Source organism: Lissotriton vulgaris, chromosome 8 (genome assembly GCF_964263255.1).
Source record: "Lissotriton vulgaris chromosome 8, aLisVul1.2, whole genome shotgun sequence".
Classification (NCBI taxonomy): Eukaryota; Metazoa; Chordata; class Amphibia; order Caudata; family Salamandridae; genus Lissotriton; species Lissotriton vulgaris.
In genome coordinates this window covers 56,090,557-56,104,293 of record NC_141696.1, presented here as the reverse complement: position 1 = coordinate 56,104,293, position 13,737 = coordinate 56,090,557, and the positions used below count along the sequence as shown (strand labels likewise).

The 13,737-nt window shown below is 47.0% G+C and overlaps 1 protein-coding gene across 1 annotated transcript in view; it reads left to right on the top strand.

The window, feature by feature from the left end:
• Positions 1–13,737, top strand: part of DNHD1 (dynein heavy chain domain 1) — a 682,720-nt gene that overhangs the window by 437,388 nt on the left and 231,595 nt on the right. Inside the window, exon 29 of the mRNA XM_086933691.1 lies at positions 4,261–4,363. Coding sequence (XP_086789817.1) covers positions 4,261–4,363 — 103 coding nt within the window. The remainder of the gene's footprint in view (positions 1–4,260; positions 4,364–13,737) is intronic.

The window sequence follows — 13,737 nt, the reverse complement described above, 5'->3', positions numbered from 1 at the left end:
TATCAGTGTTGTTGAGTGAGTGTAAGGTTATGTTGCCATGTTAACAGCCCTAGGTCTTTATCAGTGTTGTTGAGTGAGGGTAAGGTTATGTTGCCATGTTAACAGCCCTAGGTCTTTATCAGTGTTGTTGAGTGAGTGTAAGGTTATGTTGCCATGTTAACAGCCCTAGGTCTTTATCAGTGTTGTTGAGTGAGGGTAAGGTTATGTTGCCATGTTAACAGCCCTAGGTCTTTATCAGTGTTGTTGAGTGAGTGTAAGGTTATGTTGCCATGTTAACAGCCCTAGGTCTTTATCAGTGTTGTTGAGTGAGTGTAAGGTTATGTTGCCATGTTAACAGCCCTAGGTCTTTATCAGTGTTGTTGAGTGAGTGTAAGGTTATGTTGCCATGTTAACAGCCCTAGGTCTTTATCAGTGTTGTTGAGTGAGGGTAAGGTTATGTTGCCATGTTAACAGCCCTAGGTCTTTATCAGTGTTGTTGAGTGAGTGTAAGGTTATGTTGCCATGTTAACAGCCCTAGGTCTTTATCAGTGTTGTTGAGTGAGTGTAAGGTTATGTTGCCATGTTAACAGCCCTAGGTCTTTATCAGTGTTGTTGAGTGAGTGTAAGGTTATGTTGCCATGTTAACAGCCCTAGGTCTTTATCAGTGTTGTTGAGTGAGTGTAAGGTTATGTTGCCATGTTAACAGCCCTAGGTCTTTATCAGTGTTGTTGAGTGAGGGTAAGGTTATGTTGCCATGTTAACAGCCCTAGGTCTTTATCAGTGTTGTTGAGTGAGGGTAAGGTTATGTTGCCATGTTAACAGCCCTAGGTCTTTATCAGTGTTGTTGAGTGAGTGTAAGGTTATGTTGCCATGTTAACAGCCCTAGGTCTTTATCAGTGTTGTTGAGTGAGTGTAAGGTTATGTTGCCATGTTAACAGCCCTAGGTCTTTATCAGTGTTGTTGAGTGAGTGTAAGGTTATGTTGCCATGTTAACAGCCCTAGGTCTTTATCAGTGTTGTTGAGTGAGGGTAAGGTTATGTTGCCATGTTAACAGCCCTAGGTCTTTATCAGTGTTGTTGAGTGAGGGTAAGGTTATGTTGCCATGTTAACAGCCCTAGGTCTTTATCAGTGTTGTTGAGTGAGTGTAAGGTTATGTTGCCATGTTAACAGCCCTAGGTCTTTATCAGTGTTGTTGAGTGAGTGTAAGGTTATGTTGCCATGTTAACAGCCCTAGGTCTTTATCAGTGTTGTTGAGTGAGGGTAAGGTTATGTTGCCATGTTAACAGCCCTAGGTCTTTATCAGTGTTGTTGAGTGAGTGTAAGGTTATGTTGCCATGTTAACAGCCCTAGGTCTTTATCAGTGTTGTTGAGTGAGTGTAAGGTTATGTTGCCATGTTAACAGCCCTAGGTCTTTATCAGTGTTGTTGAGTGAGGGTAAGGTTATGTTGCCATGTTAACAGCCCTAGTTCTTTATCAGTGTTGTTGAGTGAGTGTAAGGTTATGTTGCCATGTTAACAGTGAATACTAGGGGTTCCCAACCAGATGATGGGGAATTGTTTAAGCTTTTGAATCTATGATCCACGCCAGATGTTTCCTTCCATTTCCCTGCAAGGGCTGCTCTTTACTGTGGAACACAAGCAAGGGTTTTTACAACATAATGCTGACGGACTTTAAAGCAGGTGTTCCAGGTAGATAGCGGGCATGGATTGGCTCCTGTGCATATGATCTGGGGGAGTGTTCTCTCTCTGATGTGGGCAACAATGTTATCCTGAAATGTTGATTCGCTCCTACTGGACCTTTGTTTTGCTCCAGTGTACATGGCAGCTGCAAGCCCACTAGACGTGATTCATGTTGAGTATATGTTGTTCAACAGCAGGTCACAAGATTGGCCCTGACATACTGTGTACCCCAGGTCTTGTAGGTGGCAACTCCCTAGTATTTCATTTGATGAAAAAAAATGAATGGATGAATAAATAAGTGCTGATGCCCACAGTATATACACCGCAGACCAATACCACAGCTGCTGGAGAGGTAGCCAGATATCTTGGTATGAAGCATCAGCCGCGCGTTGCCCCCTCACCTCCCAAAACTACACCCAGGTGGTATCCGCACCCACTTAAAGCTCATGGGCACATAGGGCCGGGCTCGCAGTCCGTCAGCAGAGCAGACATGCCTAAAGTGGCACAGAAGAGCCAGCACCCTGGCCAAACAAGCACACATGGAATAAAGCCAACAACCTACGGCATACTGCGCAACACATCTAAAGGCGCTTTGGCCCCGGCGCAGACCAGATCAGGATAGTGCTACAGTAATTGAAACGATTACAGTCTCCAGAAATAGGTGCTCAGGAGTGGATCAGGATAGTGCTCGAGCGAAAAAACAACTGGTCTCCCAAAGCAAGTGCCGGTGTTGCCAACCGACAACCACCAACACAAAATAAGACCTGCAACGTCCCCTCACCCAACCTTGGGGAAACTGCAATTGAAATTAAAGTTCAGGGTACTGGAGTGGCAGAGGGCGAGGTACTGGTGGGCAGGATGGGGGAGCCAATCTACAGAGCAAGAGGCTGTCCTCATAAACATGCTAAGGTCTGGGGTGCCTGATAGGACTATTCGGGGTTGTCGGTGGGTGTGAGACTATGAATTTTCATATGTAGTTTATGGACCATAGTGGATCTGTTCTGTCTTATTGTTCTCTGGGATGATATGCGGTGCCCCATTGGATGGGGATGGGTGAGGTCCTCTGACAGGCTGTTTTACCACACCAAGAAATTCAATAAAGTTTGTCATTAAAAAAAGTTTGGGGTACATGCTCTGTTGCATGTGGGAGGAGAAAGAGATAGAATGGGGAAAGGTACGGTGAGGAGGAGACGTAGAGGGTCGCAGTTCACTTAGGCTGTAGGTTGTACTGTATCTTTGACTTTTGGGTCATTTCAGCAGATTGTTAGATGCCTAGATTTCTCCCCTTTGCTTGTGGGTCGCTGGAAAACTAAGATTTGATACATGTTATCATGGCTGGCACTTGGTTCACTTGGCCAGTTGGTAGGCACTGTCATTGTGAAATAATGGAGACCTAAGGACTTTCTAAGGTAGCTGTAAAAGGTAATACGCCTCCGTGGTCCTCACTGATATTGTGCATTGTAGAACCCTAATGCTTGTGGCCACACCTTAGACTCAGACTTTGCTGGTGCCTTTTGCCTCTTATGCACATTATTACGGTGTTAAGATACTTAAAGACCTATCCTTTTTAAAAGCATTGCCTCTGGCAGGATACTGAGTTTATTGTGGTTGATGACAGTGGCATACAATACTTTCCATAGCTACTCAGCTTGGAATAATCATTGACTGTGCAACTCATCCCCTGGAGAGCTAACTATAAAAAGAGAAGAACTTTATGCAGAGTACAAATGTGCATACGGTTCTTGGACTTTAACTGTAGGAAGAAATAACACCAAGAAGTAAGATACTCCTGGGAAATGTACCCAGTATTATTTCTTTCCAAAGCAGATGCACGAAGACATTGAGCACACTGAGTAACGTGCTAATCGCCAAATAAACGTTTCAACACCCCATCAAGGGTAACAAGTACTATATAAATGCAAACCTTTTTCCCCTCTTCTATCCCTTCGCTATCCTTCTGAATCCAAATAACTGACACCACTTAAATTACTTTCATATTTCACTATACTAATTCAACACTAATCCTTTATGGGTTCCGGAGGAGCGTGCTACTCGCTGAAAAAGCACTTTGATGTCTCGCCAGGGGTAGTAAGCGCAATATAAATGCAATTACAATCCAATCCAATACAAACCGCTTTGCATAGAGGGTAATATTGTCGGTCCTATGGCCTCACAAAGGATGAACTGCCTGCTTCTAGTCTTCAAGGCCACAGCTAGTACTGCCACTGGTGGTTTTCACACCAGAGCTAAAAGCATTACTGCAGCCAGCAATGTTACTTCTGGCAATGGCAAAACCACCAAATGCCATAACAGAACTACTGCCACCACTGCAATGCCTTCGACTCATGGCTCAATCGTCTGCCGCCATCATTGGTGGTCCATGCTGTTTATACAGGCAAACCTTTTAATAGAACATTAAGCCTCACAAAGGCTTACATTTGGGGTTTAACATATACATGCTTAGGGTTTTTAGGGTGGTTAGTCTGTTATAGTGTTTTAGGCCTGATAAAGTGGGGATTCAGTGGGTTGTCATTCAGTGTTCAGCATCCTGAGATACAGATGGAGCGCTCCTCTTGACTCTTTCACTTTTCTCCTTGACCAGAATGAAGAAAGCTGTATCCCGGACAGACGAAGTCAAAGACGAAGTTGAGAGATGCAGGACAGAAGTTACAGAACTCACTGAAAAGCATCAGAAGGCATCTGAGGTACAAACAATACAAGCATTACCCCCGATAAGAGCGCCTCACCACCTGACAGAGAATTGTCAGACTCACATATTGGTGGTGTTTGATTTGCTGGCCTGGTTACTTTTTGCATGCCACTCCTCAAGTGGTACACAGCCATCCTTTTTATTACCCCTGGTCTGAGAGGATTCCAGGAATTTTAGTTGTATGAATAACTGTGTATGTAGCCCACACTGCAAACACAGTGCAAACTACCACCATGCAAACACAGTGCAAACCATCACCCTGCAAACACAGTGCAAACTACCACCCTGCAAACACAGTGCAAACCATCACCCTGCAAACACAGTGGAAACTACTACCCTGCAAACACAATGTGAACCATATTGGCCTTGGTGGAAATTATGACCTGTTTTTCAATGAAAAAGGCCTCCTTTTCAGACATTTATGGTTCTGAAGTTGGGAGCCCGGCACACACGTTTATCAGCACTCTGTAAAATATAAACACAAATGTTCCAAAATCCAATTTACAAAGGTAAAAGAGCAGCAACTAGGAGACCGCCATTCCTTGGTAATACATAAATAAAACACTGAGAAAAGAAAACATGCACATAAACCTAAACGAGTGTATGAAAAGAAAGAAACCCACCATATGCTAAAAAATAGGAATTCTGACTTTGTTCTTTACTCAATAGGAGGAAAATCCATACTCCGACTGGAACACCTGGAACACAAGAAAAACACAATGTTTCACCTTTGCAAAATCTGGCTATCTCAAGTAGTAGCTGCTTTTGCATCTAATCTTCTGTAACTGTCATCATTTTGTAGGTCTCAAGTAAGGTGACAAAGTGTTGGCACTAACCTCCTTGTGTCTGAAACATTCAATCCTAAACTGAACCCAAACCAGCAGAGATAGCAAGTGTGAGTGCTGCAGTAAAGGACTAACGTAGTAGGATTTCCCAGAGCCCGACAGCAATCTAGCTGCTGAAGGAGACCTCGCCGACATCCTCAGAATTGTGGATTTAGGTAGACCATCCAAGGTACCAGGATTTTTTTTTTTTTAAACCTTTATTGTTCATTTCAGTAACAGTACAGGCGTGGGCCTACAACCACAGGGGCCGGCCGCCAATTAAATTAGACGTAAACATGATACTGTAAAACACAGCTCTTCAGCCGACAACCCAGGGGTCCGGCAGCGATTCAGCGTACAGTTCGTATTAATCATAGGATATTCGCACCGGATGAAATTAAGGTTTTGTATTTTATTTATATATAAATCTAATTATAAATAATAAATAAACAAGAACTAATGAGGCAAAATAAGCAATGTCGTGAGTGCCTGCTCCAGGGGGGGGAAAGAAACCACGCCATAAAACAATGTATGTTTCAATATTAAATTAAAGGGGGGGGGGCAGGGAGAAAGTAGACTACAGTGTCTGCGAGGACCTAAACAGTACAAGGAATGCTCGGCTAGGGGGACTGCGACATTTCCGGAATATCTACAAAAGGAGTACACACCTCCCCTGGTATGAATTCCATTGGTCCCAAATTTTACCCCATTTCCTCGGTCTGCCACAAGCGACATACACTGTTTTTTCCCGAAACATGCACCAGTCCATGTTTTCCTTCCACGCTATGACCGTGGGCACTCTTTGGGACCCCCACAATTGTGCTATGTCTCTTTTAGCTATCATGTTCCCAAGGGTAGCCCATTGAGTCTGTGCCACATTATAATCATTTGGTTCCCATACATTCAGCAGACAGCACCGGGCTTCAGGCAACAATGAAACTCTCGTAACCTCTTCCATAACTGCAGGCACACGGTTCCAGAACACAACCACTTCCGGGCATTCCCATATGATATGAAGGAAAGTACCCATCGAACCACACCCACGCTTACACAATCCATCCACAGAATAACCCATACGGAGTAGACGGGGGCCCGTTATATATATCCGGTGTAGGATCTTCAATTGCACCAGCCGGAGACGGGCCGGGATCGCGACCTCTTTAGGAGAGGATATTGCAGCCTGCCAATCCTCATCATCCAATTCCAGCCCATCGCTGGTCCAAGCCTCCCGGAGCTGTAGAAGTAAATCCATACGGTCGTTAATTAGTTTTTTATATATCAAAGAAATGGAGCTGTCCGGAATGTGTCCGTCCAGCACCCGATCTTCGACGGGGGAAGATTCCGGAATCGTGACCCCGGCCGGAAAAACCGAACACAGCGCATGGCGGATCTGCATATAGCGAAAAAACTCATTGTCACTAAGCTCATATTCCAACTGTAGCTCTTCAAAGGTCTTAATCCTATCTTTAATCCAAAGATCTCCGACCCTACAAATACCTATGAGTTCCCACTTCTCAAAGCCCTTCGTTTTCCACAAGCTACCCAATCTTTTAGCGACGTAGAGCGGGGTCGCCCGGGTCAATGTATCCGACCACCCCATTGCTGCGTTCGCACTATGCCACACTCGTACTGCAATCTTAGTCGGTCCCAGTAGCTTCCTTCCGACCGATTTGGAGTATAGCGCCCTGTTGTAGTTTCTACCCGGCAACTGCCACTTAGCCATTTCAAACGCAGGATTTGGCATGGGGCCATACATTGCATGATTGATTGCGCACAATTGAGATGCCCAGTAATAGCGCTTGATGTCCGGTTACGCGATGCCCCTGTCGTACCAGGGCAATGTCAATTTAGCCAGGGCGATACGAGGACGCCCGTCCCATATCAACTGCCTCTGTAAACTCTCTACCTCACGGAAATAACTCGCCGGTACGAGATCAAGTGTGTTTTGAAGGGTGTATAGAAATCGTGGCAGAGACATCATCTTAAAAAGGGCCACCCTCCCGAGAGGGGACAACGGCAAGCCACACTAGGCCGCCACGTCGGATTTCAGTCGCCGGAGCGGGGGAAGCAAGTTACGCTCATATCGGACAGCAGGGTCAAGTGAGATGAAAATCCCCAAATATTTAAAACCAATCTGTGATACCTGTATCGGGCAACCACGCGGCATGGGGGGTATATCTCCAGTAAGGACATAAACACAGGATTTAGTCCAGTTAATCACAAGACCAGAATTCTTCCCGAATGAGCTAAGCACGTCAAACAATACTATTAATGACTTCCAGGGGGATGTGAGGTACAGTAAAATATCATCCGCGTAGAGTGATATTCGATCTTCAAAATCAGGGGTCCACCTAATAACCTTAAGCGATGGCTCCCACCGCAGCCAAGCGGCTAGGGGTTCCAAGGCAGGGGCGAAGAGCAACGGAGACAATGGGCACCCCTGTCGCGTGCCCTTCCTGAGAACAAAGGACTCCAAGACCCTGCCATTTACCACAACCTGGGCAAGTGGTTCCTCATAAAGGAGTTTAACCCAGCTAATAAACCCTGGGCCAAAACCAAACTTTGCGAGAGCAGCCCACAGATATGGCCATTCCACTGTGTCGAAGGCCATCGTGGCATCCAAGGAGACCAAGAGTGCCGGTTCATGCAGCAACTCCGCTCTCGCCAGGACGCCATGAAGACGACGCAGGTTCAATGCGGTATTGCGATGTGGATTAAACCCAGACTGATCCGGATGTATCAAATCGCTGATCACCTTTATTAGTCGGTTTGCCAGCAGTTTTGCCAAAATTTTAGGTTCTGCATTTAAAAGTGATATCGGTCTGTAAGACGTACATTGGTCCAGAGGTTTCCCCTCCTTCTGGATCACAACAATGGATGCAAGTCGTTGATCACGGGGAAGGGAACCAACGTCTCGTGACTTCAAAAACATCTCACGGAGATACGGCGCCATTTTGTCTGGACGTAGCTTGTAGAGCTCAATGGAGATACCATTCGGGCCCATAGCTTTTCCGGAGCGAATGGAGCGGATGGTGAGTGCTACTTCATCGTCGGAAAACTCCACATCCATCAGCTCTCTATCAGAGTCAGATAGACAGGCAGTGCGATATCTTGCATCAACAAATGCGAGTCTTCCTCCCGTCTGTCTGAGACTGGCGCATATACCTTTTGAAAGTGTTCTGCGAAACATTCCACTATCTCCACAGGGTCCACAACTCGCACTCCATCCACTCTCTCAATCACGGGAACCACAAGACTCAATCTCTCCTTTCTATCCAACCAGGCAATCATCTTCCCCGCTTTGTCTCCAACATCATACAGCCGTCCCTGCTGCTCACGATTCATAGCTTTAGCCGCATCAGTCACCAGGGCTCTATAGTCAAGCTGGTTGAGGTTGAGAACGTGCAACTTGTCATGTGTGATACTAGACTCCAATTCTCCCTCCAGCTCAGGTATTTCGGCCTCCAGCCGTACTACCTCCTCATTCTTTCTTTTCTTTTCTTTGCACAAGCAATCAATGACAAATCCTGACCACGGATTACCGTCTTGAAGGCTTCCCACAGTGAGATTGAGGAGGATACCGACCCCACATTTTCGGAGAAATACTTATCTATAGACTTGGCCAAGCCCGCCCGGGTCTTAGGGTTACGAAGATGCCAGGGTTTAATCTGGACCACTCGACCTTCTGCTCCCAGCTGTATATCAATAGAGAGCCACAGTGGGGAGTGGTCCGAGATACCCCTGGCCAAGTGCCTAATCTCCCTCACCAAGACGGCCTGCGCTGCCAGCATGAGGACATAATCAAGCCTAGCAAGGCTACCATGTGCACCTGAGTGAAAAGTGTATTGTGCCTGTCCCGGTTGCATCAGTCTCCAGCAATCCACCAGACCCAGTGTCTCCAAGAAGTTACCCAACCAAGACTGCGATCTTGCAAGATCCCTGGGAGGGCTGCGGTCCTCCCTACCACAGACAACCGAGTTGAAATCTCTGCCTATAACTAAAATGCCCTCAGGGAGTCCCAACAATATTCTCCCCAAATCAGCAAAAGTCATTGTTTGCAAGCCTGGCGGAACATACACAATCAATCAATCAATCAATCAATCAAGGCATTTATAGAGCGCACTACTTACCCGGAGGGTCTCAAGGCGCTTGGGGGGGGGGGGGGGGGGGGCGCTACTGCTCGAACAGCCAGGTCTCGAGTTTCTTCCTGAAGGAGAGGTGGTCTTGGGTCAGGCGAAGGTCGGTCGGGAGGGTGTTCCAGGTCTTGGCGGCCAGGTAGGAGAAGGACCTTCCTCCTGTTGTCGCTCTTCGGAAGCGGGGGACGGCGGCGAGGGCGTGGTTGGTCGATCGGAGGTGGCGTTTGGGAGCGTAGAAGTTGAGGCGGTTGTTGAGGTAGCTCGGGCCTTGGTCGTGTAGGGCTTTGTGTGCGTGGGTGAGGAGACACAGAGAGTAAGGAGATTGTCTTCCCCTCCCATCTGCCCGTGATGGCGGCATAGCGTCCGCTGTCGTCCAGAATTGTATCATCTAATTCCAGGGGGAGGGTGCTCCTAACTAGGATACCCGCCCCCCTAGATCCAGTGGTGAACCCCGAATGTGCAACTAAGCGATAACCTCGCCGATTCATGGCATGGCACGTATTTCCTATCAAGTGCGTTTCCTGCAGTAATAATACATCAGGGGAAAGACGTCTCAAAAGCTGTAATACTACTCCTCGTTTTATCCTGTCCCCCAGACCGTTAACATTCCAACATAGTACCCTCAACCCCTGACCCCCCATCCCAGAAGTGAGGGCAGGCTCCACCCCACAGCGAACAGGTCACCCAAATCAGAATATACAACAATGTATTGCCTCTAAACGAAAAAAAACCAAACAAAGTCCCTCCCCCCACCCCCAGAGAAATCCCCTGAACACATCCCCCCACCCTGCACCCCTGCGTTAGACTAAATAGCCACCCCAACTTGCAGTGTGCCTGTCGCCCTGACATAAAACTAGTCTACAAGAAGAAAAAGAACCCCGGAAGGAGGGAGAGTCCCGTCCCCCCTACCGCCTCTGGGTATTATACAGTTGCATGTACAAACACAAAAGTCATCAAACCACAGCTGTGAGTTACGTATACTGCTCGGGCCGGTTACCACTCCTCACTCTTGTTCCAACGGGCCACCCTCTGCGCCCCTAGAGTGTTCCGGGCGGTCTCGGTGCGTCAGCAGAGTGTCAAGCCAGTCACTAACGTTCTCAGGCCGATCAAAGAAGAATGTCCGTTCGTTGTACTCAACACGAAGCCGAGCAGGAAAACGCATTGCATATTTCAATCCCATGTCTCTCAATCTCCGCTTCACCCCCAGAAATCCCATCCTTTGTTTCTGAATGGATTGAGTGAAGTCTGGGTAGAAGCTGACCGTCGTATTCTCGAATTTTGTGGGGCCATTGGCCTGCGACGCCTGCAGGATAGCGTCTCTATCTCTAAAATTAAAGATTCTAGCTATTATGGGCCCTGGAGGGGCGCCTGGTTTATGCTTTCCACCCGGAACTCTGTGCGCACGTTCCACAGCAAAAAAGTTACTGAGGCCCTTGGGGGCAGATGATTCAGAATAAGGTCTTTCACGAGGAGGTCTGTGGTCAACTCTGTGAACTTCTCCGGAAATCCGATGATACAAACGTTATTGCGCCTTGCCCGACTTTCAAAATCTTCCAGTCGGCGGGCAAATAAGTCGTTGGAGGACTGTATATTGCGAACCTCTGTTTGCAGATTGGACATGTCGGTCGTAAGGCTGGCGGTCTTTATATCTAGAGACTTGACCTTTTCATTGGTCTTCGCCAGGTCAGTCCTGATCAAGTGACGTCTATAGCCACTGTGTCGAGCTTTAGAGCCAACGTCTCATATTGTTGGCCCATGGATGTCTTCATACTCGCAATGGCGCCCATGACGTCTCGCAAAGTCAAATCATCCGTTGCAGTGGAGCCATCTCCAGCCTCTTCCAGAGTTCTACTTGCACCACTGGGGGATCCTTTAGGCTGGGTGTAGCGATCCATAACATTTGATTGAATGGTGCCCCTTCGGTGTGAGATTTTGGTCTTCCGCTTCTCGCTGTCTGGCTTGCCCACCATGTTGAACGATGTGCCCCGGAGGGGCCTCTGTTACCTGGTAAGAATGGCTCCTCACAAGTCAGTCCTAGGAGAGTCTTGATACAAGACGCGACAGGCGACCACACAATCCAAAGTTTAGTCCGTGGGCCACCGAAGGTGGGCGGTGGCAGGTTTCGGTAGAAAAATCCAAAAACGAAACCGAAAGTACACCCAAGGGCACAAGTCAACTCCCACTGACCGTTGTTGTTCAACTACCACCTGGGTATCACGGGGACTGGCTGCTCCCCGGTGCAGGCCATCAACATTCGGAGTGGAATAAGTCCGGTTCCCGGCATCCAAATCGAATCCTGAAAACAGCTATTATATAAGCTGGGTTATGTCCTTAATAACCCGTTGTCGTCATCAGGATTAGTGACAGGATATATGCGGGAGGCGGCGAGGGTCTCCGGAGCCCTGTGCTCACGCGACCATCTTGGTTGCGCGCTAAGCTCCTTCCAAGTTACCAGGATTAAGAAGGAAATTGCACATCTTAAATACAGGTGTGAAGGTCAACAAGAGTTTTTAGGTTCTTTATAGAACGCATCAAACGCAGGAGGGAGTTGGCAGTCACAGCCTGTTGTTGCATTCCAAAACATAGCGGAAGAGGTGCCTGAAAGCGGGTGGATTATACCCTCATCAGCAAACTCCTGCTTCCAGGAATGAATAGGAGAAGTGACTCGTGGATGTCTCTGTCTCATGATAAGTAATTCAGCATCCAGCGCTTCTGGCTTTCAGCACTTGCTTTCCTGGGCCACCCTGGCTTAGTTCCTAATGCCCGAGTCGCAGGCGGGACTCTCCATGCGCCTCATTATTTCCAACTCTATTCTGACACCATTGAGGGAAAGCACTTCAAGTGATACACATCTTCCATCATGGAGATGGTGACTTTAGATTACATTTCCATGGTGTAACTCTCAGGCACAGGGTTGTAAGGTGCACAGGAGTAAGTGTGGCCTTTAATCAGACTTTACCTTCGGCTGTACGTAGGCACCTCGCTGAAACGGTAAAGGAGGCTCAGCCTGGGAATACACTTGACCCCCTCTGAGACAACAAAGAAGGTTACTTTGGAATGACATCACATCCTCCAGTACGGTATCAATCTTGAGTCTAAGCCTTTCTTCACATGGGCACCATCATGTCATGTTTACCACCAAAATGCCAAAACCTATTTACAACACGCCAGGGCCATCATTTGAGGAAGGGTGCACACCATCATGCCATGGACTCCCCAAATATGCCAAGACTTAAGCAGTATATCGGTGTTTTAGCTAGAATGAACAGCTTGATGCCATGTGTGACCCCAGTATGCCATACATACAGTAGTGTCGCCAATATGCCAGGGCCAGCATTATGCCATAGGTGGGCATCATCATGTCATGAATGGCCCTACAATCTCAAGAATTGCTTCAAATATGTAAGTGCTAGGCACCAACACACACACACATACTCACATAGACATGCAGCGCACACACTTACACGTATTCACCTGCACATACACACAAACACCACAACATTGAAAAGATTCTTTTCTTGCCTAACCCCACTGGTGGCTTGCATGGGTCCCACTCAAGCGCATTCATCTGGATCACTTCCTCAGACGCTCAAGCATCATGACTGCTCGCAAGGCTCCCTGTTGGTTTTCTTGTGTCTTTGGAGGTCTGTTGTGCTACATACCATGTGATTGACAGTGCACGGTTTGATGGGGCCCAATTCTGTCAATTCCACTGTTAAGTGTAACAATGAACCTGCCATCCCTAAAGAGGGCTAATGGCCAGTGCCTCATCAGAGAGAGTTGCTTGGTTTACTAATCCTCAAGCACAGCTCTACCAGTCAGCGCTCTGCACAATGCATGCATGTTTGGATGAGCCTAGTGGCTTACCCAATCTGACATATGTAATTTACATTTTTTCTACTTTTAGTTTTGGATTGCTGGAGACAAAACAAAATAGGAAGGGCAAAGCCAAAACACTCTAACAGTCAAGCCGCCACTGGAAAGGATAACTAATAATAATAGGAGTATGGATTAAAGGAACCTTGGCCCACATGAACAAAAGGTTTTAGTGGGCACAAACAGAGAATTGGGCCTTTTGTGACAGCTAAAGAGCCTTTTGTCATGTACTACCCGTATTTTGTGAGTTGGTATCGTATTACTGACTAGCAAAATATGGTTGGCGAGTCGGTATTAGGAAGGGGTGTGTCAAGGGCGTCCCTTCCTTATAGTGAGTCACAGGGGAATGTATGAATGTTTTGCGACCGAAATGTGATTGCAAAACATTTGCAGTTCAGTTCAAAGTGCTTTCTTTCGATAAAAACATATCTTAAAAGCACAAATACACATATTATTCCATAAAATGGAAACATTTGATAAAACATTTGATAAAACATCCTTATCGCCCAATGCAAAGTTTCAATAGCTATAAA